Source organism: Solea senegalensis, linkage group LG7 (genome assembly GCF_019176455.1).
Source record: "Solea senegalensis isolate Sse05_10M linkage group LG7, IFAPA_SoseM_1, whole genome shotgun sequence".
NCBI lineage: Eukaryota > Metazoa > Chordata > Actinopteri > Pleuronectiformes > Soleidae > Solea > Solea senegalensis.
Genome location: NC_058027.1, coordinates 3,966,652 through 3,992,056, shown reverse-complemented (window position 1 = coordinate 3,992,056; position 25,405 = coordinate 3,966,652). Strand labels below are relative to the sequence as shown.

The window sequence follows — 25,405 nt, the reverse complement described above, 5'->3', positions numbered from 1 at the left end:
CGTGCATGGCTCGAGAACGTCTGACGGGCTGAACAAACAACACACTCTCATGACTCTCTGATCAGATTATCGTGAGCGAAACCGTCGCTCGGGTCAGCCACTTTATCAAGATCATGTACTGGCAAGAACAGCGCGGGATAAGTCGAATACAAGGAGAGAATGAGGACGGATTGGACAGTTTGTCCAGGGCCAGAGGAGTTGTATTCCTGCCTCTGCGAGCTGCGGGGCTCCTGTCATACTAGTGCTTATGTCTGTGAAAGCTGTTATTGATGTAATTGTATTGAAGTTCTAGCGACCATCTGTTCTCCTCTGGGAGGGCCCCGGCTCGTCTTGTCGGCAGCGAAGTGGTTATGTGCAGCATATCACTGCTGCCGACGCGCTCGCAGAGAAAAAACTTCCTTTTTCAGATTTTTCCCAACGGCTGCTAATAAAATCCAGATGCTAGAATGGACTGGAGCCTCCCTCCTCTTCTCCTCATGGCCCTGTATTCCCCCTTTTCTCCTCCCTCTGCTCCGTCTTTCTCTGCAGCCACCAACCTCAGAGCCATTCCTAAATAAAGGAAAGTATTTGTGACATTCACTCAAGGCAGGCTGTGCCAAGAACAACTCCCTGGCCAGCCAGAGACATCTGGAGTGTGTTAGAGCTGCACTGGGCGCTGGCACCGGCCCTGGCTCTCTCTACCATACATGCACACACATATTTGTAAACGATCCCAAAATACTGGGCCCCCCCCTAGGAATCGCATAAGCTTCTTTCACACTCACAAAAAATTAGCAGATATAGCCCGGATTTGGAGGAACCAAGGCAGAATACAGAAAAGTCTCGCAGATTTAAGTCAAAAATGCAGCAGGCGAATGAGAAACGAGAGTGTTTACTCAAGTAACTGATAAAAAAACTTTGACCCGGGAGTGAATGCTGATTAAACATGCTCCCACCGGTCCAAAAAAAACACTTTAATACCGAGTTTAAACGGGTGAGAATGTAGAAAGTTGTTTTTAATCTACGGTTATTGTTGACGCAGTTTGTCGAGCAGCGTGATGACATACATGCATTTGTGTTTCTGCATGAGAGCTACAATTGAGTGCATGTGTGTGTGTGTGTTGTGCTTCTGTTTGTGTGGCTCCAGGGTCTCTGTGTGAGAGGAGTTGAACACCTGAACATCAATAACTGTCACGCGGGGCCACCTGGGACCCCACAGCCAGCTTGCACCATGGGCACACAGCCATCACCAGCACAGCTGCCACAGAGAAAGAAATGGGGGTGGGGGTGGGGGAGGCGGCGGGGGCGGAGGAGACAAGGAAGAGGCGCACATGTGAGGAAGTGACTGTGCATGTACATCTGGGAATGGGCCAGAGAGACAGAGAGGCAGACAGACACGAGAGAGAGAGAGAGAGAGAGAGGGGATTTACATGTAGCTTCTGCTCTGCATGATAACTCGACTTTCCTCCCCACTCAGCCACATCTTCTTCCACTTCATCCTGTCAGCTGTGCGCCTAATATCGCCAGCTGAGAGCCGCCGCCGCTGCTGCTGCTGCTGCTGCTGCTGCTGCTGCAGCCTCGGGGCGGCCGCAATCCAGCATCGGATCAGACGCTCTTGTTTGCGAGCTCCATTATGTCAAGACGGGGACATGATTCACTCCAGTGCACTGACACGAGAGAGAGTTTTTGCACGGCCGTAAAACTTTACCTCTGTCTTTAAAGGTCTAGTATGTGACACCGAGGAGGGTTTTATTTGCAGATATTGAATTTACGACCCACGACGGTGTGTCATCATACAAGGGTTTCAAACTCAAATGACCCTAGGTATCATATTTAGGATATTCATGCTGATATTTCACCGAATTTCAAAATAAAAGTGCTTGGGTTTTATATGGGACGATGTATACTTCACAATAAAGACATCTATTCTCACCGTCAGATGGCACAATTTCTTACACACTGCACCTTTAAGACACGCTCTCGTGACTGATATTGCCAAATTTGGAACCCCAAGCCTGACCTTAGACACATTTTCTTTCATTACACAATATTGACTGAATATTCGCCGCTCGCTCACCAGGTATCTATTGCAACACACTCTCTGTCTCCTCCCGATCACTGACCATTGTGCGTGTACTTGCTGCGGATGAAAGCAAGCGGGAGATAAATCTCTTAAATGAATTACAGATAAAAATAACCAAACCCATACGGTTTTCGATTTCTGCTGCAAGATGACTAAAGCATGACAGACCCTGCCAAACTATCTGGATCTGAGTCTGGTAGCAGAAGTAAATCTCATCAAGGAGTCACACTGGGTCACAAGCGGCACTGACTTTTGACTGCGCCGCATCGACTTCACAAACACGCAGCAAAGACAACACGGAATAGAAAGAAAATTCAAACGGAAAAGTCGGATTCAAAATATTCCCTTAACTATGACGATGTTCACCGCGCACGGCCATAAATAAACTCCTCCATCCGAACACCTGCACCTTCACACAGCACCAATTAGCTCATCAGGCGTTTAATTACTCTGTTAATTGCATACAGGCTGCGTGAAGGGCAGCCTGGGAATAGGGCAAGGGGGGCCTCCAGAGGACTCAGCCTGACAAAACCTGACAAACAAAGAGGAGTTTTTTTTACCAACAGCAGCCACAACAGAGGGACTCAGGGGGCTGGGAGGACAAGCACGACAGGAGACAATGGGTCCAAGTGCTACGTCAGCGCAGCCGGGTGATGTCACTTCCTGTTCACATCACCACCGAGATTTGAAATAGTGTTGCTCTTTATGTGATTGGATCCTTTTTCTTTTCTCTTTTTTTTTTTAGGAAGTTGACCAAAAAAGGTCATTTCGGGTCAGCTGGTCTCAGCCAGGCTTCTCTTGTTTTGGCAACAACTCGGCTAAGGCTTTACCGACTGTATGTTATCAAAACCATTAGCATTTGTGGTCATATTGCACTTAATATTACTGGTATTGAGTGACAGGACATTGGAACATGGCTGTAATCCCAACTCTGCGATACAAGCGATCGTACCGTCATCGAGGCAGGCGCCATTATGTGCCACAGAGGGGCAATTGTTTGCTTAACGTGACGCTGCGTCAGGGTCTGAATGTCTGGACACGGGAATCAGACTCCATCACTTGGACAGTCTGCCTGAAAAGCTCGGGAGAGCTTAGGGAAACACAGGAGGAGAGAGTTCCGCGCACATCTGCGAGCTGCTACGCTACATCTGGACTTCTTGATATCGGTCACAGGGGGGGGCGGCGGTGCTGGTGCTGGTGCTGGTGGTGGGGGCTTGAGCAAGCGTGGGAAACGTCCCGCTGTTCGTTTCAGGGCATGTGAGCTTCACTGTAGTTGTGGGAGAGTTAGCGCCGGAGCCTTTCACAGAGTGACCTGTCTGTCACAGAGCTCGGCCGTAACACAAACATCCTCTTAAGTCTGGACGCACACACACACACACACACACACACACACACACACACTAATGTGAGAACAGCGACGCAGCCGTGAGAAAATCCTCGACGTGTTCCGTGTATTATTTATTTGGCGTTTGGCAAATGTCGGTGTCTATTGTCGCTATAAGTGCATCACTCGGTCTCACCCTCGCGACAGATGTCCGTCGCTCATTTCTAGCAGGAGCAGTGTTTGAGGAGGTGTATCCAGGAAACAGTGGCCGGCGCTCACTTCCTGTGTGACAGGTGTGCGATGGAGGCCTGACAGCTGCTGTCCTGCTCTCTCTCTCTCTCTCTCTCTCTCTCCGTGTATTCCACTCTCCCGTTTCTCCCTCTCTCCAGCCAGCTGCAGCAGAGAGTGGTTGTGTTTGTTCTTACGTCACTGCTGCTGCTGCTGCTGCTGCTGCTGCTGATTTATGGAGCACAAAAGACTAAGGATTTGACCCTGGCAACAAACAAACACACACACACACACACAAGTGCCCCATGTATGTCCTTCCTCCTCATAAACCCCAAATCTTTGCATGTGCCGTTAAACTGTTAAACAGCGAGTGTGACATGTGGCTGCTCTTGCTAACTCTTAACTGTAGAGCTGCAACTAACGATTATTTTCATAATCGATTAATCGATTAAAACCTTGTGGACCGCTGTCCGTTCTCAAACGTCTTGTTTTGTCCACAAACCGAAAATGATTCCTGTTTCATGAGTTCTTTGTTATCCAGAGCAAAGAAATGAAGGAAATATTCACATTTAAGAAGCCGAAACAATCGGAAATCTCGTTATAATCATGAAAAAAAGCTTGTCGATTAATTTAGTAACCGATTAATAATCGATTAATCGTTTCAGCTCTACTTTACTGTTACTTCAGTGCCCAATAAATAAGTGTACAAGAGACTGCAATCAGGTTAGCTGCTACCCAATGTTAGCTTTATGTCGCTAACATGGGTTTCTTCGTCAACCATACCGCTAGCCATTTACAGCACTTGTACGCATTTGCAGAACTGCATTGTGGGTCCGTCACTGTGCGAGAGATGATCAACTTTGAACCAATCGCAAACCAATCGAGCACATTTGACACATTTGCTGAGCCCAAATGGACAACATTGCCACAGGGGTGGAGCTAAGTGGGAGGGGCAATCTAGGGAACGTAACCCTCGTCTCTTGCTATCGTGGTTTGTTGTGCACATTTAAAAAAAAACCCCGACACTCAGCTTTCACTTTCAGCTACAGGAGCACAAATAACAGCTTAGTCATTCTCTGACTTGATGTCATGTTTTTTTTTCACTTTTATTCCGTGGTAACCGTCTGCTCCGTCACGACTAGAAGCTGTCAGTGCTGACATTAGCGTCGCGAGCGGCTCACATACCTCTTCATTTGGCCCCGCAGGCACAGTAACAATAGCTCCTGACATTAGCCAGACACGGGAAAGGGTGTTCTGCGTTACACTGCGGGGACCCCATAGGTCGCACACACACACACACACACAACCACAGGGAGGGAGGGAGGGAGGAGGGGGAGGCGCATTCATGTGACAGGTTAGAGACATGCTTTGACAGTTTCTCAATTTAGCCTACAGCCCGCCGGAATAAATACCAGCTACTCCCTCTGGGACATGAGCCGACTCCGGGACGCCGCCGCCGCCGCCGCCGCGACGAACGCGGAAGAAAGGAGCGACTGTGGCACCGATAACATGCTGCTGACGTGAGCTAATTGGCCAGATCAAGACAATCTGGTGTTGTGGTCAGGGCGGTGAGGCAATAAAGAAACGTCACTGCGGTCTGGACGGAAATTTAGGAGAAACTTTTCACGTGTTCCACAAGAAATGTGTCCATATTTATGAATATTAGGCCCTATGTTCCCACCAAAAGGTTCCAGAAAGTTCCAGAAAACATTGTGGTAGGTCGGGGCATACATTTAATGTCCTGGATTCAATTCAAGATTCTTTTTTTGTCACAATTTAAGCAATATTGGACCAGAGGGTTTGATTTTGAGAAAAATGTGGGAACATAGGGCTGACCCTGCATTTAAAGGCCTCTCCTGACCCCCCCGCGCGCTCCACTGAGACGACCCGGCGCCTTCACGTACCTGAGACGACTCACTCCACAAAGTGACCCGGTGTTCGTGAAGAAAACATCTGAACCTTTTTAATCCGTCCGCGCCGCAACAAAAACACCTCAAACGTGGAGTACTTTGCATTCTGTGTTTAGACTTTCTGTGTTTCTGTGTGCACGGGTGTGTCTGTGTCGAGAGAGAGAGGGAGAAGCAGAGGAAGGAAAGCTGGAGCCAAGATTAAGGTCTGTACGACTAACTGTTAACACAAACCGCACTTGTTGGCTCGGCCTCCTATTTGAAGAGAGACGGAACCATCTGTGTGGCACAGGATCTGTTTCCAGGAGATAACGGCTCTTTTTTTTTGTGAAATTTCACAAATGCTGTACAGAGGACGGGTGAATGGAAGTGTTGTGACGCACCTTCCTCCCCAATGTTCCCGTCCTGCGGGAACTTTACGCCACCGTATCGTCCGCTTTGTGTTTGTTTACTCGCCGCCTGTGATAAAGGCAGAAGGGAAAGGGAGGGGATTCCTCATATCGGGTAGCAGTGGCGATATGCACTTCCCATTTTCTCCGCGCGACTCGATTAACGCGGAGCCCCCGCGCCGCCGTAGATTTAGTCCAGCTGCTTCCTGCGTCTGACTCTGATCCCGGGCGCACTTCCTACCATGAGGACAAAGCGGGGAGGTGAGAAGGTGACGCGGAGAGAATGGGACGTGGAAGAGAGGGAGGGGTCAAGAAAAAGTGAGAGGTCAGCGGGAAAGTAAGGAAGTGGAATAAGGGAGGAGGGAGGAGGAAGGTTTTTCCCTCGTTCTCTCTTGACTTGTAGCTGTCAGAAATCCAGCTGTAGTGTGCGCGCTAATTCTCCGATGTTGTGACATTTGTTCACAATTGTAGTCATGATTGCGCCGGGAGAGTGTTTCCCCCTTTTGAAATGCAAAAGCGGAGGGTGCAATTTTGTCAGCGCCGTCTGTTGAAAGGTAATTTTTAGCGGAATGAAGAGTCAATTGAACAAATAATTTGTCAGCCGCGACGGCGTGTTTTCATTTCTCAATGTCACCGATAAGGTAATTGGAAAATTTCACCTGCGCCACACGCGTCCATGGAAATCGTCAGAAAAGATAATTCCCGTGGATGCAAAACAGCATTATGAGGAGCTGCGTGTGTGTTTTTTCTTGGGAATCAAATGTGGATGTGTGCACTTGGAAAAGAGGGGGAAAAAAGAGTGATATTTCACACACACATTTGGGGTTTTACTTGGCCTCCACCCTCCGCTCTGCTCCCACGCTGTGGCGTCAGCGGGCCGGCCATCCAAGCGAGTGTGTTTCTCATTCCATCAGATGTTGGGAAGCAGTTTGCTTCTCCGCTCTAGTCTCTGACATTCTCCATCTCCCCAGAGAGGCTGGGCAGCCTTGTCACAGTAATGTCAAACACATGTGGAACAGACCAGGGCAGAGCAGCAACACACACACACACACATCCAGCACGGGGGACGGAGCAGGAGACAGCCAGATCTTTGGTCTTTCCCATTATAGATTAGGATAAACACCAGTGAAACCATTCCGATTCAAAGCTGGGAAAAGACATTTCAACCATTTCTCCCCCCTCCACAATACAAACAAATTTACACACGGAGCTCATTAAACTCTCTTTAACCGAACAATAAGCACACTGTGTCTCTGCTTGGAGCATCAGAGCTGCACAAGCGTGAACATACACCCAGGGACGAACAGAACCAGCGAACACTGTTTCCTCTTCAGAAGTGTGAGGGGCTTTCCCCTTTTATTTTGAAATCGAATGGATTATATATATATATATATATATATATAACATCACTTGCATCTAATCTGACCACTTTATTAGGTACAGAGAAAACATCCAGCATGTCAGAGGTCACAAGAGATTGAAAGGACCACACATGGCCACTTAATTAGGTACACACAAGACCTAAAGAAGTGGGTCTGTTTGCACGTATCGACTTTCACACACGCGTGTGCGTGTGTGCGCGTACGGGCGGTGATTTGCATAAGCGCGACATGTGATCTCATAATGCCTATATGAGGTTGTTGACACAGAGGAAGCCATGCATGCACAGAGACCCACACACACACAAAGGCCTGATGTCGGCCCAGGTGTGTGTGTGTGTGTGTGTGTGTGTTGTGTGTCTGACCACCTGACTGGCTCGCCGCGCCGCTCGCAGGAGCTCCCGCCCACCCGGGGCCATCTGCTCCGCTCATTAATGAAGAGACAGGCAGCTTCACCTGCATTTAGCTCACAATAATTATCACACACACACACACAGTAAGCCCACACATAAGCTGCACCCACAACCTGCAGCACACACTGATGGGAAGGGAATCGATTAGAAATCCTTTCTTTTGATGATTGAAAACATGTTTTCTCATTTTTAAGTGTGAATATTTTCAAAATGAATCATTCAAACAAGGAATCGATGACTTGATTGCAGCCCTAAATCCAGGGTTTAATCTCTTCTTAAACACTATTTACAGTGTAATGTAAACAATGTCCTGGGAGGAGCAGAAACTTTCAGGGAAACCACCTCGATATCCATACTGGGATAAAGTTGAGACCAATATCGAGCTCTGGCTTCTCGGCCATGTCGGCGTGCACGTGCGGCATAGACGAGGAGCTACCCGATGATGGGCGGCGACCGCGAGCGACGGGGCGGTCAGCGTTTGGTCAGGAGACAGGAGGAGACGCTCACATTTGGCGGCGATGGAGGTATAATGTGCGGTGAGGCCGGGTGTCTGCACTGCGGTTTCACCCCTGCAACCGCCCACCATCCATTGTTCGAGACTATTATGGACTGTTCAATTATTCAGGTGATATTTACCAGGGCCAATTATACCGAGGCTGTGTCCTGCAGAGAAGATGGCCTGAGTGTTTTACCGTTGCACTCACGGGGCGGAAGAGTGCGCTGCTGCTGCTGCTGCTGCTGCTGCTGCTGCTGCTGAGGCTGTTCAAGTGGAGGCTGAAACCTCTGGATGATGCTGGACGTGTTTCTCAGGGAGTGTCCCCAAGGTTTCTAAGAAAGCGCACACACATCGTGGACTGCAACTCCCGATTTTCACGATCCCCCGGTCGGTCCATAAAAGGTTCATCCGTGTTTCCCAAACCTCAAGATGACGATGACGCTCTTCCATGACTTCTTTGCGACATGGAGCAAAGAAGCCAGAGAAACCACTCATCTTTTTTACTCACTTTTGAGTTAATGGCCTTTGTTTACTAGCAAGCGACGTACTTTATCGGGTTATCGAAACTCTTTCTCAACCTTTTTCTTTCACGTAAGGGTGAATGAGAATGTATAAAATGCCAAATTGGGACTACGATTAACGTCTACCTTCAGTTTACTGTGATAAAGTTGGAATGAGGACGATTTCATATCATTTAGTTAGAATAAACCTGATTCATTTGAGTAATATAAGGACGGGAACCTGTATTTCTTTCCTAATTTGCAAAGATCACAGAAAAAAACTTTCCTTTTTGCTTAAATCACAGTTCATGTCGAGGGAAATTGTTTTGCTTTATCCCTTCACACCCCTGACCCCGGTTACAGTCCAGGTGGACGCCGAAGTTCACGGGGACCAGAGATTTCGTGGCATCACTTTGATGTGCAGCACGGACCGATGAGGCAAACGAGTCTCCCCCTCCTCTCCCTCTCTCCCTCTCCCCACCTATCCTCCCTCAACACAACAATAACATCAACAATAACTGTAACAACTCATGTCATTTTTGGTCATTTTGTGATTGATTCAACACCCTTCAGTGTTTTTTTAGTGTTTGTGCCCATTTTTCCCCTTTTGTTTCTACCATAAAACCTCTAAAGACGACATACTATGCAAATCCAACTGCACACAAAGATAAAAATGATAACTTAGAAAAATAATAAAGGGTAAAACAGAGCTTTGACTGCTTTAACAAGCCTCAGTAACCAGCATGTGACTCCCAAGTTGTATTTATTTATTTACAAGTCTGCAGGTTGCACTTACTTTGTGAAGGTCGAGGTCAAACTGAAATTGTGGCGATGATAAATCCACAGCAGAGTCTTTTTTTTTGTTGTTGTTGGAAAAAAAAAATAATAAGCTTTTATATCTTCATCATTTGTGGGGATTAAAAAAACAACAACTATTCAGGTGGGGTTTTTTTTTTTTGGTCTCTGAGACACGAGACAATAAATGTTGATCTCTCCTTTGGAAGTTCAGAAGGAATCTTGACTTTCCAGGGTTTTCTTTTTAAAGAAAAATAAATAAATGATGGGATATTTCTCTTCTCAATTATAGGGGAAGAGAAAGGACATCATGGAAACCGCAGAGCTCTGTGATCCTTTAAAAGAAAAGAAGAAGAAAAACACTGATGTCTTTGGTTTTTTGCAGTTTTTTTGTCACGCAAACAGCTTCTGGTGCTGAACGTGATTATATATATATATATACATGTATATATATAGAAAAAAAACAATCACAACTTGTTCCGGTCATTTAAATCCGCTCTCATGCTCATTGGAAACATCCCAGGTGAAGGAAAATCAGGAAAAAGAATAAACAGGGTTATATTTTGTCCATAAATCCTCCACGGCTCGCGCGTAAAAACGATGAGAAGATGCGGGGTCCTTGCGCGTGCAGGGTGCGTCTTTTTTTATCCCCGTGTCAACTTTTAAAGGGCCCCCACACACACACACACACACACACACGTTCTTCTTCTTTAGTTCACAGTGTCGGGATCGAGTCCTCGCGCATCCGAGCAGAGGAACCGAAATAATGACAATAACCGATCTCTCTCTCCTTCGTGCTCCTTCGTGTCCTCCTCCTCCGACGCGCTTCTCCTCGCACGTCAGATGCTGCGAGAGAAAAATAGTCGCCTCCTCCGGAGATAATCACAATCAGCTGAGCATATTTTTAGAGCCTTTTTTTTTTGTTTTCCTCGCCGTGGATTTTTTGAGAAATTTCTGTATTTTTCCCCCCCCCCTGACTTGTTTTGTCCTCGGTGATGAGTGGAGCTGACGGGACCACTGTGCGCAATAACCGCGGCTGGCTCTCTCTCCTCCTCCTCCTTCTCTCTCTCTCTCTCTCTCTGTCCTCGGTGTAGCCTTCTGTCTGCGTTTAAACACCATCTGGAGCTCCTAACCCCTCTCTCTCTCCCTCCCTCCCTCTCTCTCTCCCTCTCTCTCTCTCTCGGGTACCAGGAGCTGGCATCCATTGTGCAGGAATCCGCTTCCAAATTGAAGAGAACCTTCATTATTATTAGTAAAATTATTATAAATCATAAATATTATCATAAAAAAAATATAATATTTATAATGATAAAGAATAAACTGCTGTTTGTAAGTCATATACATTACGCACCGTGTGTGACCTTCAAAGAATAACAAAAAAATTAAAGCGATTTTAAGTTTTACTACATTATACTAAAAGTGGTCGAATTAAGAAAAAAAAAAAGCAATGATCTCAGCGAAAATACAACACTTCCACAGTCCCGCTGTCTGCCCACGGGCGGCGCTGTTTCCCCACATCAGGGCCGAGCCGCAGCCTCAGCTCCACAGAAGGGGAGGCAGAGGACTTGAGTCCATTAGACTGCACTGACTTTTTCCTTATTTTCTTTATTTGAAACACTTATATAATATATATATATAATGCATCTGTCGACACACACAGTAAATAAATAGCTTATAAAAACCTATGATTTCTTATGTTTGTGTCGCCATAATTAGTCGGTTGGATGTGAGGATGGATGACAAGTGTAAACAATCACCCTCAGTTTCATCACACTATGATACTGTCATGGCTATTAATCTGTCGGCATCTTTATCGGTGATTAGTTGGTCATTTATTCGACTTAAAAAGGAGGGCGACAGCGTTGCTTGACCATCACGGAACTATTAAATCCACATTACATGACAGATTTCATCACCGGCAACTTTAAAAGTTAACAATGATTAGTTAGATTTGTTGCAGGTTACACTATTTCTGGTACGAGTCATTAATCATGAGTCATCCAGTCATTGATTTTAGGATTTTACTGATCCTGACCCTGAGCTCCAGAGCGGCCTCAGATCCTCAAGCGTCGGCCGTCTTTGCATGAAACTGTCGCGGAAGTTAAATATCGCTCATGCCTGTCCCTGATTATCCTGTTTTAAACTGTTTAAATTCATCTTTTATTATTAATAATATTATTATTATTATTATTATTATTGTCATTGGCTGACTTTGACACATTTGTATTATATTATTGTCTTTTAATAGATGGACGCATGTGGGGAGGACCAAGGAAAAGGCAGGTACATGCAGTCGATGCATATAGTGAGAATCCTCCACCTGTCCTCTGGCGGACACACACACACACACAAACACACATGCACATGCACACACACCTAGCAGTGGAGAAGACAAAGCTGACACCCTCCTGACCCCTCCCGTGTCTGCAGAACAAACAGAACCAGCTCGTAAAGTACACACGGACAGCTGCTCCGCCCCCAGACAAATGCAGCCTTCATATAGAGCTTCTGAAAAATAAATAAGTAAATAAAAGAAAAAAAACACTCCACTGTAACATGATGAACAGCCACACAGAAGAGGGGAAACCCGGGAAACCCGGGAAACCCCCGGTGCTCTGCGTGGCCTGGGAGAAGGAATGACTTCAGGTGCAGGTGCTGCACTAAACATGCACTGTAAAAAATAATAAAGAAAATGAAAAACTTACAAACTGTTACAAAAGTGAATTCAAACTGAAATGAGTGAACTTCCACTTCTGGCAAGTTGTCACCAGACTTTTTCAGGTAACGCCAGAGATTAAAACCGACGTTATTGATCGAAAATGTTTACATTGTCTTTTAGTAGTTAGTCCTGAGAGATTCAACAAGAAAAAGGCATTGTTTAAGGTTCTTTAGACATGTTAAAGAAATAATCTTATAAGATTTGTCTCTAAATTCTGACTTTTTTCTTCAAATTCGGACTCTTTTTTTTTCCGGAATTCTGACTTTAAACTCAGAATTGTGACATTTTGTTCCCAAAATTGTGACTTAAATCTTAGAATTCTGACTTTAATCTCAGAATTCTGACTTTTTTTTCCTCACAATTGTGACTTAATTGTGACTGTAATCTCTAATGTGGCGCTTATACTCTTCCATAACTTGATGATTTTACTCCTCTAATGTAAGAAACCCAATCCCTACTCTGATGTGGTGGTAGAGTGTAAAACATCTAGATCTAAATCTCAAAATTGTGACTTTAATTTCAGAATTCTGACTTTAATCTCAGAATTCTGACATTTTGTTCTCAAAATTGTAACTTTTAATCTCAGAATTCTGACTTTAATCTCAGAATTTGGCCCTTATACTCTTCCGTAACTTGATGATTTTACTCCCCTAACAATCCCAACTCTGATGTGGTGGGAGAGTGTAAAACATCTCAATCTAAATCTCAAAATTGTGACTTTTTTTTCCAGAATTCTGACTTTTTGTTCAAAAAATGTGACTTTAATTTCAGAATTCTGACTTTTTTTCCCCCAGAATTCTGACTTTAATCTCAGAATTCTGACTTTTTGTTCAAAAATTGTCTTTGATCACAGAATTCAGACTTTTTTTTTTCCAGAATTCTGACTTTAATCCTAGAATTCTGACTTTTTGTTCAATAATGTTGACTTTAATTTCAGAATTCTGACTTTTGTTCCCCAGAATTCTGACTTTAATCACAGAATTCTGACTTTTTTTCCCTCAAAATTGTGACAAATCTTAGAATTCTGACTTTAATCTCAGAATTCTGACTTGACAAATCTTAGAATTCTGACTTTAATCTCAGAATTCTGACTTTTTTTCTCACAATTGTGACTTTAATCTCAGAATTCTGACTTTAATCTCTAATGTGGCCCTAATACTCTTCCGTTACATGAGGATTTTAGAGTGTGTGTGGTAGAACATCTAGACTAGAAATAGTCCAGCTCGCTTCTTGAAAATCAGGAAGTGACCGTGTTACACATTTATTTATTTAGTTATTTAGTTATTCCTTTGTCAACCATTCTCTTTTTTTTAATTGTGGCCGTATACAATGCACATACTAAATTAGATTCATAAACTAAACAGCCGAACAGGCCATTACAGGTGTAATGGCACACAGTGTGCTGTGGTGGAAGTACAGTTGTCAAGGAGATGGATGGAGTGTTAATGAAATTCAATCGCCATATTTCACACAGAGCCACCTCAGACTTATGGCCTTAGGTGGCTCTGTGTGTATGCAGCATTGAGTGTGTGTGTGTGTATCCTTAGTATCTTACTGTTTAGGCAGCTTATTTGTGTCTTGTGCAGACTACGGAAAAGGGGAAGAGGTGTGTGTGTGTGTGTGTGTGTGTGTGGGCATGTGTGGCCTTGAGTGACAGAAAGGTTGGCGATGGGGGTTGCATCCCAAGAAAGGATTCCTGTCAAGGTGACAGCTCTGAGATTGACAGGATGCTATTCTCCTCGGGAACGGCGTCAGTCAGCCTGTCAGCGTCTCGGCACGGCAGCCCCTCACTCCTCTTAATTTGGCCTTTTGTCGAGCGGTCACTGGGTTAGCGCTGACACTCCATGTGGCCGGCCTGATAAACTGCACAATGAGACACACACAAGGTGGGAACTCGCCTCGATGAACTTCAAGTGCCATAATGGCGTGTTTTCCATTGGAATTAATGACGAAGCAGGCTTTGTCTCGTCTACTTCTCCGTCAGCTCTTTTGATCACCTCCATTCTCTGGACTGGGCATCTTCTGGATGGTTGAACACGCTCTGTGGCACATGAGCCAGGCTCGGGCTTTGTGCCGCGTGTTTGTCTGTGTCGGAGTAAAAGCAGGAGGGAAAGTTTGCCGCGTTTCCTCTCCTCACACAATGTAAATCCTTTTCCTATAGTGGCCGTCACAGGCTAGTGTGTTGAAAGGAGATAAGGCCCTGAGTCGAGTGAAAGGAACCGCGAGACCCATTGTGTCCCCCCGCGCTCTTCTCAATTCTCCCGTCCTCTCGTCTCTCGTGCGCACTGAGCAGACAACAGGCACCCAATGAAAGACACCAGTGTAGTCATCGTGAAAGGGGAAAGAGGACATCTCACTCCATCAAAATAAAAAAAGGCGGCGTAATGCCGATTTAAGCGCTGATAGATATAGTTGGGTTGCGAAATGTGTCTCTGAGTCATGACCATCCTCCATGAATAGGCGTTTTTCTGAGTAAAACACGTTTTTTTTCTGTCTTTGTGCTCAAGAGGATGTCATTCTTTGACTTCTTTTTTTTTATGTACATATATAGATATAACATGTCTGTGCTGTGTGTCCTCAAGCGACTCCATCTAATCTGAAGGAGGAGGAGACATTCTTAGTCTGCAAATTGTCACATGATGTGGATCTGGATCAGGGTTGCGGTTTGGTATTCCCTGTGTCTGCGTGTGAGAGGGAGATGGGTTGCAGGTGTGCATGCCTGATTGAACAACATGTGTGGTTCCTGGGAGCTGATTGGTCCTGCACAGGAGGCCTGATCGTCCCAGCTGCACTTGGACTTCCTTGAACCAGACCGCCATCAGACATTTTGAACTTAAAATGGTTTGTTCGGTGTGTTGCTGGTGGTTTCTTGGGAGTTGGGTTGGGCAAATTAGGTTCTTGCGGCTCGTCCAGGACTGGTTCGGGATCTGAACATCCATGAGGTGAGCTCAGTGTGTTCAGTGTGTCAACCTTGCCACTTTATGATCTTATTTTTGGTGGTAATCCAGATTCAGATTGTTGATGTTGACTACGCCGGGTCCTCAGTGAGTTCAAATCCTCAGCAAGCTATTAAAGACGAGCTAGGCTTAGCTCCGTCCTGGTAGGTTGGACGACTCTTTATTGCGTAGTTTTTAGCACCTTTTTAAAATAATTTGGATCTATTTGTGTGTGATGCATTATTGTTGGTCGGTTAATCTTATTGCGTCGCAATAGATTAAACTTGTTGTAACTTGTGACCTATTACCATCTCACATTAGCATGACAAAAAGCTCAGCTATACACATGAACTTGTTAAATGGGACGTCCTATGCTACAACCTTTATGTAACTCAGTGAGATTATAAATCTCTTTTGTGTCCTGGCCAATAAAACTACATCATGTTTCATTTAAATTGCCTCCAAATCTGTAATCTGGATCAGATCCCGATGAAACTTAGTTTTATGGTTCCAATTTAAATTTCCTATTTTGTTATCAGTGGGTAGATTCTTGTCTAAACACCGAAATCACGGCAAGTTCAGATTGATTTGTCGGAAAGTGTCGACAGGGAGTTGCTAACTGAAAGACAAACTTGCATAAAAACCCGCGTCCACGAAAACATAACCTCCTCGGTTTGAGGTAATTATACAAACATGAAGGGAATTCAAAATGAAATCTTTGGAAAGAATAAGGTCCTTTTCAAATGCTACACTTCCAAGGTCAAAACAACCTGCACTTTTTAAAAAGTTATTTTTCCTTTTTCAGATACTGAAACATGCTAGTTTTTCATTTCAAATGCATTGAGACAGAGAAATGGATATAAAAGTGTGTCCCCCAAGACATACTCTTAAGCAGTTTGGTTTATTTGTCGCAAAAATACGACTTTGCGTTGTTGCCGTGGCTACGCCGTTAAACGATTTGTCGTCATATTCGGCACGCATCACCTACCATGTATTCTGAGTGTTTCCACCAATTTTTAGTTTGTTACGATAACCTGTGTAAAAGTAATTCCCCGAAATCGTAAATAAACTGACATTTACTATAATGTCTGTCACCACCAGGAGGCGCTGTTTTCAAAATGTACTGTTTGTTTGTCGTTTGGTTGGGATCAGACCTGCGGCGAAACATCAGAAACAAATCTACGGCTCTTTCCAAACGATGGATTTACATGGATTTAAAGTTACTTTAGCATTAGCCACCTCCTTCACTGAGAATCAGGTACACCCACTATGAGTTCACCATTCATTGTACCTTTTAATAACAATAAAACTATGTTTTGGATGCCACCGGCGACCAGAATATCACAGCTAAATCCAATTGATTTGGTCTTTGCAGTCATTAGATCTTGTACCCAATCGCTCGTCTGCAGGTGCACGGACTATTACGATTATGTCTTCGTCTGCACACAGTGCACGCAGTATCACAGCTGACCCGCACGAGTGCAAACTGACAGAGGAGGAAGTGGCACCTGATTACGCCGAGTGTTGACTCAAGAGCAGGATATGCATACTATACTTTGACGTTTTTGACCGATTTTGGACGACATACTATACTATGACGTTTTGGACCGATTTTTCGAGGTCAGAGAGACCAGAATGAGATGGTTTGGTCATGTACAGAGGAGGGATAGTGAGTATACTGGTAGAAGGATGCTAATAGTTTAGTATGTCATCCCAAATGAGACAATAAAATCATAGTTTAGCATGTCTTCCAAAATGAGACAAAAATGTTATATTTTAGTATGCTGTCCAAAATGACACAAAAAGTCATAGTTTAGTATGTCGGCCAAAAATTCACCAAAATGTCATAGTTTTGGTATGTCGTCTAAAAATTCACTAATATCACGTAGTTTAGTTAGTCGCCCAAAATGAGACAAAAATCACATAGTTTAGTATTTCGTCCAAAATGAGACAAAATAGCTCATAGTTAGACCACCAATTTTAATCAAAAAGTCCATTTGTATAAAAGTTACTGTTAAAAAAAAGGTGTGAAGCGACCATTGGCCCTAGAACATCTTCACATTATCAAATCTGGGTTAGGGTTAGGGTTAGGGTTAAAGTTTGTATACTCCTGTTCTAAAAACTCTAAAAACCCAAAATCAGCAGCAAGAAGCAGGTACGATCAAAATTTTGCCGTGGAATTTTCTTTTTCTATATGACAACAGACATCTTTGAGATAATGACTGTATTTGATGCCTGATTACTTAATTTCCTGATGATATCTGTTTAATGTTTGTACAGAAGTGTACTTAATCACCAGACACACACTGTTTCTATTATAAATTAAGTCAAGCCACGATCATTAAAAGGCAGAATCAGCGGCGGAAAATGATGCATCAGCAATGATTCATCAGCTTATACAGTTCCATGAAAAGCTGTGTGTATGTGTGTGTGTGTGCATGTGAATGTGTGTGTGTGTGTGTGTGTGTGTGTGAGAGAGAGAGAGAGAGATAAGTACAGTAAATATGAGGGTGGGTGATGATGCTTACTGAGCTTCAGTTTCCACAGTTACACATGGGGACAAAGGACATCGAGGAACTGGCAGTTGTTTATACAGTACAATGTGTTTTCAGACTGCAGGAAGGGTTAGAGAATACTGCTGATGTGTATCATTACTGATGCGACAGATGTTCAGGACTGGCCTCATCGCTGCATCTGTGTTTAATGTAAGACAGTCAATAGTGACTGCCATTTTGTCTGGATGGATGAACAGAGAGCGTCACATTTTATGGCTCACATAAAAAAAACAAGGCTTTGAACTAAATAAAAATATAATAATATAAAAGCAAAATAAATATATGATAAAGGTGTGGTGTGATATTTTACAATTTTAAATGTGTTATTTTGTAGCATTGGTGAAAGCTTTTGTTCATATTTGAATAAGTGACACAAATGTACCAGCTGAGGCAGCAGTGGAGCAGCAGCTCCCGTGTCCCTGCATGCTAAAAACAGTGATTATAAGAATGGACTTTGGTGCGTGAGAATTAGATGTTTAGGTTCTAGTCAGAAAAGATAATGTAGACTTAAGCAAGTGTACAATTATTGAGTGAGTGTGAGTGGGCAGTGTGCTCTGCCATGTGCGCCGCAGTCAGTTGATAATGTGTCTATAATTCATACAACTGTGCTTTCAAGGCCACCTCACTACTCCTTATCTCTCTGACCTCCCTCAGATCCTCCTCCTCTGACTCTCTTCAAAACTTACCTAGCAAATACTCTCTGTAATATCACAACGCCATTTCTCCTGTTGCGTGCTGTTTTATTGTTTTGTCTCTGTAAAGTGTCCTTAAAATGCATTATTATTATTATCACAACAACAAAACTTAGAAAAACTCATGATGGTGAAATTCACAAAATCTAATCATTTCTTCCTCGGGGGGGAAAACCTACTTACCAAGAAAATGGAATCTAAATCCACCCTTCAGATTTTGAGTTATGCTAAATGCAGCCATGAACATAAACAGAAATCATTCTTCAGCGTGTATGCGTCGAGAAAACACCGTAGGATGACGTGCGACCTGCTGCTACTGAGACATTATCTCATCCTCCGTGACATCTACAAATACACAACTCTCATCTCACAAAGTACTTCACACGCAGGCAGGTCTATCACTGCTTGAATCCACTGGAAGACAGCCAGACGTCAGTCAGTGTTCTGCAGGTGGGTGTGATGGAGTGAGAGAGCGTACACTCTGAGACTGGAGCACAGTAATGGTCTTTGACAGGGATATTAATATTTCAGAGGGCAAAGGAGAAACCCTGTGCACCCTGATGCAGAGCTGCTTAAAAGTACCTCTCACTGACTGCTCCTACAGCCTCATCCTTCGTTGTGTTAAATGATGTGGATTAGAGTCCACAAAGGAGCAGTTAATCTGACTCAAAATCATTTTCGAACGTCAATATGATATCACTGATCATAAACGGAGACAACACAATATGTACGCGGTGGACCGTGATGGACTCATGACGTGCTTCTCTCAGATGAGAGGTGTTTGTGTAAAAGCAGCAAAGACTCACTGTTAAGAGCAGTGGTCAACAACTGGTGGCACGCGGGCCAAAACTGACCCGCCAGCATCAATATCTGGCCCGGCAGATTCATTCAAAAATACTTTTTTTGTTTTTAAACGACAAAAACATGCAGAAAAAAGATGAGCTGAGTTTTTAAGACACTTATCAAATTTAAGCTAATCGTTTATCTTAAATTTGCCACTTTTTACAATATCGGACAAATTAAATTGGTAGAAAAAACATTGTTTTTGGCCAATTGCTTGGAAAAATGTTGGCTCTCGACAAGTTTACTTACCGAACCACTGGTTTAGAGTATTTGGGTTCAAACTGTCAAAACCGTAGATGAAATAAAAAGATAAATGAATTAATAAATAAATGCCTTTATTGTCAGTTGCAATAAAGAGTTATGGGATTTACACTTTGAGTTGTCACCTTGTGGGTCATTACTGCAAAGACCGTTGCTGTGTTACTTTTGGTTGGCCAACAATTATTGATTGAGCCAAGCGGCACCTGTAGTAAGGAGTCGTGTCACTTTCCATAAATAAGAGCAAAAAAAAAAAACAAGAAATAATCTAAAACAAGAGCTGCAAACACAGACTGTTGTTGCTAAAGGAACTCCCATTTTGAAGCATCAAGATTTACAAGCTCTTATTGGACAATACCAGCTGTCAGTCAAACTGGTGTTCACTCACATGTTTCTATTTTCCTCATAATTTACAAAGCTGACAACGTGTTCTGCTGAAGAAGGGGGACCTGAAAATAAGAGAATATTTACAAATCAGTTGAGAAATAAGAGCTTCATTCAAATGCAGATCTTTTCGAGTGCAGCTGAGGCGCCCCCTGGTGATTAACTGCTACTTTAATCCTACTTACACAGACTATGATTGCACATGAGAGAATGACACATTAGAATAATTGCCCAGTTCGCTGATGACAAGGTCCAGTGTATATGAATTCTAATGAATTTGCTGGCGTTTGAAGACAGGGAAGCAGTCATTTTGAAATGTAAGAACTGTCCATGATTAGCATTACTAAATAAAGTAAATTTATGGTGATGGTGGCTGTCAAACACATTGAAATGTAAATCTGAGGGCCATACAATGACTATAATTAACAGTGTAAGTTCTCCTGTCCAGTCTCAAAGCATCTGCATTCGTTATGTTCCTAATTTTTTTTTCGCCTCTCTGCCTGCCTGACATTTTTAAATATGGATGACATGACAGCACTTTTGCCTTTGCAGCAAGAAGAAACAAGGGACTTCTCCCCGTGTGTGTGGGTTTTCTGCAGGTTCTCCGGTTTCCTCCCACAGTCCAAAGACATGCAGATTTGGCGATTAGTCAAATTGGATTGGCTGTTTGTCTCTATGTGTCCCTGTGATGGACTCGCGACCTGTCCAAGGTGTATCCTGCCTGTCCTATGTCAGATAAAGATTGGCACAGCTCCCCCCGCGACCCTCATGTGGAGGATAAAGCGGGTGGAGATGGATGAAGACATGACATCTTCTCAAATGGGAGAGCATTTCTGTTACCCCCGGTTACCCTGGTCCTCAGGGAACACTGCCCTGCATGTTTCAGATGTTGCCCTGCTCCAACACACCTGATTCAAATGGTCAATGAGCTGTTCTTCTGAATCAGGTGTGATCTGAAACATGCAGTGTTCCGTGGGAAACACTGGTATAAGTCATGCCACCTAAAATATGAATTAAAATGACCCAGCAAGCTGTTACTTTATGCAGTGATGATAATTTATATTTAATAGGCCTTTAGAGGCTCAAAAAAGCTGGGGCGGAATGTCATGTCCACACGATCCACACAATTTCTGACCAGTCGCAAGTCAGAAGAATGACTCCTGATTGAATTGTTGGGACTTGATGACATGGTTCCTCTCTGCAGTCCCCTTTTCCACCATGGTCCCAGCTCGCCTCGCCTCGTCACGGCACAGTTTACGTTAGTTTTCCACTACAGAATAGTACCTACTCAACGTGGGCGCAGTCACGGCTGTTTTCCAGGCGACACACACAAACGAGTGACTTGTAAAGCAGTTGTTTTCAGTGCAACTGAATCATTAGAATCAGTTCATTAAACGCAAAATAATGAGTAAAAATAAACACGCCATCATGTACAGACTCCAAATTACAGCAACATCTGGGCTATTTTTGAACGCAGAGACATGCTATCCATCGCCATAATCTATGGCCTAAAACATAAACAGATTTCCATGCTTGTCCATTTTCAGATGATTTAACATTGTTGTTTTTTTAACAAGCACAATCTCATTCGCCTCTGCTTTGAAAGCTCAAGTAAGTGAAGGAAATCAAATCAAACATACAGTACATGAGGGTCAGTGTAGGGGAAAATGCAGGAGACCATAATTTGATGTTGTCCAGGGAATCGGGATGTTTCATTTTAATTTATGGATTATATGAAAGCTGTCTGCAAAATCCTGATAATAGCTTGTATATATTATAATGTTAAGAATATTATATATTATATAATCTATTTTCTGTCCAGGCATAAAAAAAAAAAATCAGGGGCCTTGCACTTTGATTTTTCCTTCCGTCTTATCTCGTATCAGCTGGTTGTCGTCATCTCATCGATCCGGTGTGGAGAGAAGAGTTTGTGATGGATGCAGGTGCATCCACTCTGCCACACACCACTGCCTTTGAGGTTAGAAAAAAAAAAAGAAGAAGCAACATTTGGATTTTTTTATTGCAACTGACTCCACATGATGAAATATTGAGTTAGAAACAGTAAAAGCAGCTTAATTCCTCCAAATTAAATAAGAAACTATATCTTCTGGAGCCTCTGTTAGCAGGATAACATTTGTTGTTGGCTTCAGGACTATAAAAACACCCTAACCCTGATTCATACCTATTGTTTGCTTTTTATAATTGCTTCAAACAAGCACTTTGTTATCTTAAGTTTATTATGATAAGTTGATCATTACCAAACCATCATAATGTACCTGTGCAGTTCATTATGATAATGTTTTGTGTTTTTTTTTCCATTTGTGATTCAGACCTCACGTAGTTTGATGCACTCTCTCTCTCTCTCTCTTCCTCTCCACTCAGCTGTGCTTCATTTCAGTGACTCCCTCTATAGATAGTTTTTGCTACCATAGAAATACCATTTATTTTTGTCATTTTATGTCTAAAATGATGAGTTTGTTCAATAAATGTGAATTATTAATTGGGTAATTTTGTGCCGTTTGGTCTCTCTTTCTTCAATATAACAGCATTAAACTACATTTTCTTTTTCCGTAGCAGACAACTTTAGTAATCAATGGCCTTTAGAATGTATCCATATGTATTTTAGAAATAAATAAAGGAATTAAACTTGTTGCTGTATATATAAATTGAAGGATACGGTTCCACACTAAAAAAAAGTAGCTGGTTTTACAGCAATATAATATAATAAACCTCCTACTTATTGTTATAATTTCCATGGCTGTCAAATTGCACATATACAAATTTGATAGATTTACTTTTTACTTTAGTCACACAACTTTAAAGTTCGAGTGTGTGACAGAAATTGAATATACAACCATTATATACTATATTGCTTAGAATAAGCTTTTTAAATATGTTTTTTAGCTTTTTAAAGCAATAGACAAACTAGTACATTGTGAAGGTGAAACTTACGATGCAAACTAAGAACAACATCCTTTCAGGCACCCGTAGCTTGGAAGAGGAAGGAATGAACAGGAACAGAGGAGTTTTCTGTTTGTTTCAGTCTGTAGTCTCAGTTATTGGTAACACAAATGATCACACACTGGACTTTCAGCGGCAAACTTTAACTTTCAACTTTAGTTTAATTACAAGGATTAAATTACATTTAAGACCCTTTTAAAAAGCCTGAAGCTCTACAGCTGCTGCCAGGAATACATTTTGGACATTGCACCAGCGCGCATAGCCAATGATTTCTCCGTGTCTCCCCTGATGACACTGTGAATCCAGGGTAAATATGACGAAATCTTGGTGTAGACACCGTGCTTGTGAATGCTGCAGGCCTCGTCATAGGAGAGGATCCCTGCAGCGTAAATGTCACCAGTTTCAGGGTGTTTGACAGCCAGAGCACCTCCCGCATCACCCAAACAAACATTCTCCCTGTCCATTGCAGTTGCTGTGCAGAACATGTTGTCGTCCACATCTGGTGTGAAAGGGACACGCTCATATTCTGCTTTACATTCAGACTGATTGGCCAGAGGGAGTATGAGGTGTTTGAGTGATGCAGCGAGGCTGAGGTGGACGCCCCATCCCCAGCCGGCGATCGCCCCTAACCCGTCCGCGGTGTTGTCCAGGTCTTGTCCTCTCTCAGGCAGGGGGATGGCCGTCACTTTATTGCTCATAACCACGGGCTGCTTCAGCTGGATCAGAGCCAGGTCATTGTCCCAGTCAGAATGATTCTGGAAGCCTGGATGGAGAACAATCTGCAGGAGAGAGGAAGGTTAGTGTTAAATCTGGCCGCTTTTATTTTGTAGATGTTCCTGGTATGAGAACTTCCTGTGTCCTGTCCTTGATTATCAGCCCTGTTCTGATTCAAGGTTTCTCTAATCTTAATGTTTGTTTGTTGTGGTTTTTTGCTCTTACCCTCTCTACTGCGACCTCGTTGGATGCATTTGCTTCTGGCCGCCCTGTGATTCCCAGGTACACTTTAGGCATCACGGGCTCTTTGCCCTGAATTTCCCGTCGACGCTTCCTGACAAACAGGTTCCTGCCAGCCGTCAGAACCCAGCGGTCAGAGACGAGAGCGCCGCCCGCCAGCACGGAGTCAGAAATGTAGACCATGACCTGCCAGGGGATATGAGGGGCCAGAGTGCCCCCAACCATTCGCCTGGAGCGCAGCGACGCTAACCTGGAGGCTGAAATATCATTCCTATTTTAATCACTTAGAAACACAAGTATACTGCGTATCTTTATACTTTTTTAAACGGCTTCTCTTTGGATTGATTACAACCAACTACACATGGATTAATATGGGATTTTCTATGAGCAATGGCAATTTTACTGCCATTTTTGTTCATTTATTTTGCCAATTTCTTTTTTTCTGATAAGTTCTAACTGTTTATTGATGACAAATGATGCATAAAAACTGCTTAACTTTAGTACACATGCATTGAACAACACTTTTAGTCTGACTTTCGTGTGTAGATTTTTTAAACTAAATATAAACAACATGAAAAAAGTGATCAAAAAACTAAGAAAACTACACTGTTGGTTTTAGTGACTTAGCAAGAAGGTCTTTATGGTAAAAAGGCGTTCCACAAGGTTCTATAATAGTTCCCCTACTGTTTATAAAATATATACTGTTCTATTGGCTCATACGTTATCAGGTTTTACCCAGGATAAAATACAGCATTCCAGTTGCTGCCTGTCTATGCAGTATAGCTGTAACATGATCAATTATTTGTAAATGATAAGAAAGCATGTTTATCACCGCAGACATGTGTTTGTTTGTTACCTGCGACAGATGTTTCAGTGAGAGACACGTGTGTCTGTGCAGCCAGGCAGAGCAGAGCCAGAGAAAACCTTCAAACAACAAAAGCCACATGATTCAGAAACATTAAATGTTTTTGTTCATATTTTAGCTCTTTTGTTTTCTTTCTGTATTTGTTATTAGTTTAAATTTGATTTGATTTTTTCTATTCTTCTATATTTTGTATAATGCATATTGTGAAGGTAATATTTGTGACATCTCACATTGACTAATGCACATATTCAACCCTTCATTTACATGAGCTAACGAAACATCACTGCATAAGTATTCATTTTAGTTTTTTTAATTGTAGAAGCTCAGTTGAAAAGAATACTCACCACATTTTGTTGAGAAGGATCATCTTCTGAAGGGATCGTCAATAACCTTAAGTGTGTCGTATGTTGCAGAGCTGCAGGTGGAGTATTTATATTGGCTGCTCAGGGACTTGTTGCTCAAATGTTTATTCCTGGATTGTGAAATAAAATCACACTGGGTTCAGGACAAAGAGCAATAATCCGTGATTCAAATTTGGGGTCTGTGGTTCCTTGCATGATAAATATTTAACATTTATGCATGTGTACAGCTCAGTCAGTGAGATCGCATGGTAAAAATAACACCGCAAGTCACTTAAAGAGAGTTTTTAATGTTTAAATACTTAGTTTTGCTAATTCTGTGTTGTTTTTGTTTTCTTACAGTTTACTTTAGCTGTGGATCTTGTGTTAGTTTTATTATAATTTGG

General features: G+C 42.9%; 2 protein-coding genes across 5 annotated transcripts in view; both read right to left on the bottom strand.

Moving 5' to 3' along the window:
- The window catches only part of cbfa2t3 (CBFA2/RUNX1 partner transcriptional co-repressor 3), a 33,505-nt gene extending 22,740 nt beyond the window's left edge, over positions 1 to 10,765 (bottom strand). For 2 of the 4 annotated variants that reach the window (XM_044029895.1, XM_044029898.1), the window contains exon 1: positions 9,495 to 10,765. The gene's annotated coding sequence lies outside the window, so the exon portion shown is untranslated. Of the gene's footprint in view, positions 1 to 5,518; positions 5,843 to 9,494 lie in introns of those variants that run through there. The other 2 variants (XM_044029897.1, XM_044029896.1) reach the window with 2 other exon arrangements.
- Positions 10,766 to 22,982: 12,217 nt separating this feature from the next.
- LOC122772657 (haptoglobin) lies at positions 22,983 to 25,200 on the bottom strand. The gene is made up of 4 exons (XM_044030852.1): positions 25,005 to 25,200; positions 24,652 to 24,719; positions 23,781 to 24,052; positions 22,983 to 23,620 (listed from the first exon to the last, which is right to left on the bottom strand). Exons 1-4 carry the CDS (start codon positions 25,025 to 25,027, stop codon positions 23,054 to 23,056), a joined length of 930 nt encoding a protein of 309 aa, XP_043886787.1. The 5' UTR covers positions 25,028 to 25,200; the 3' UTR covers positions 22,983 to 23,053.
- Positions 25,201 to 25,405: the final 205 nt, after the last annotated feature.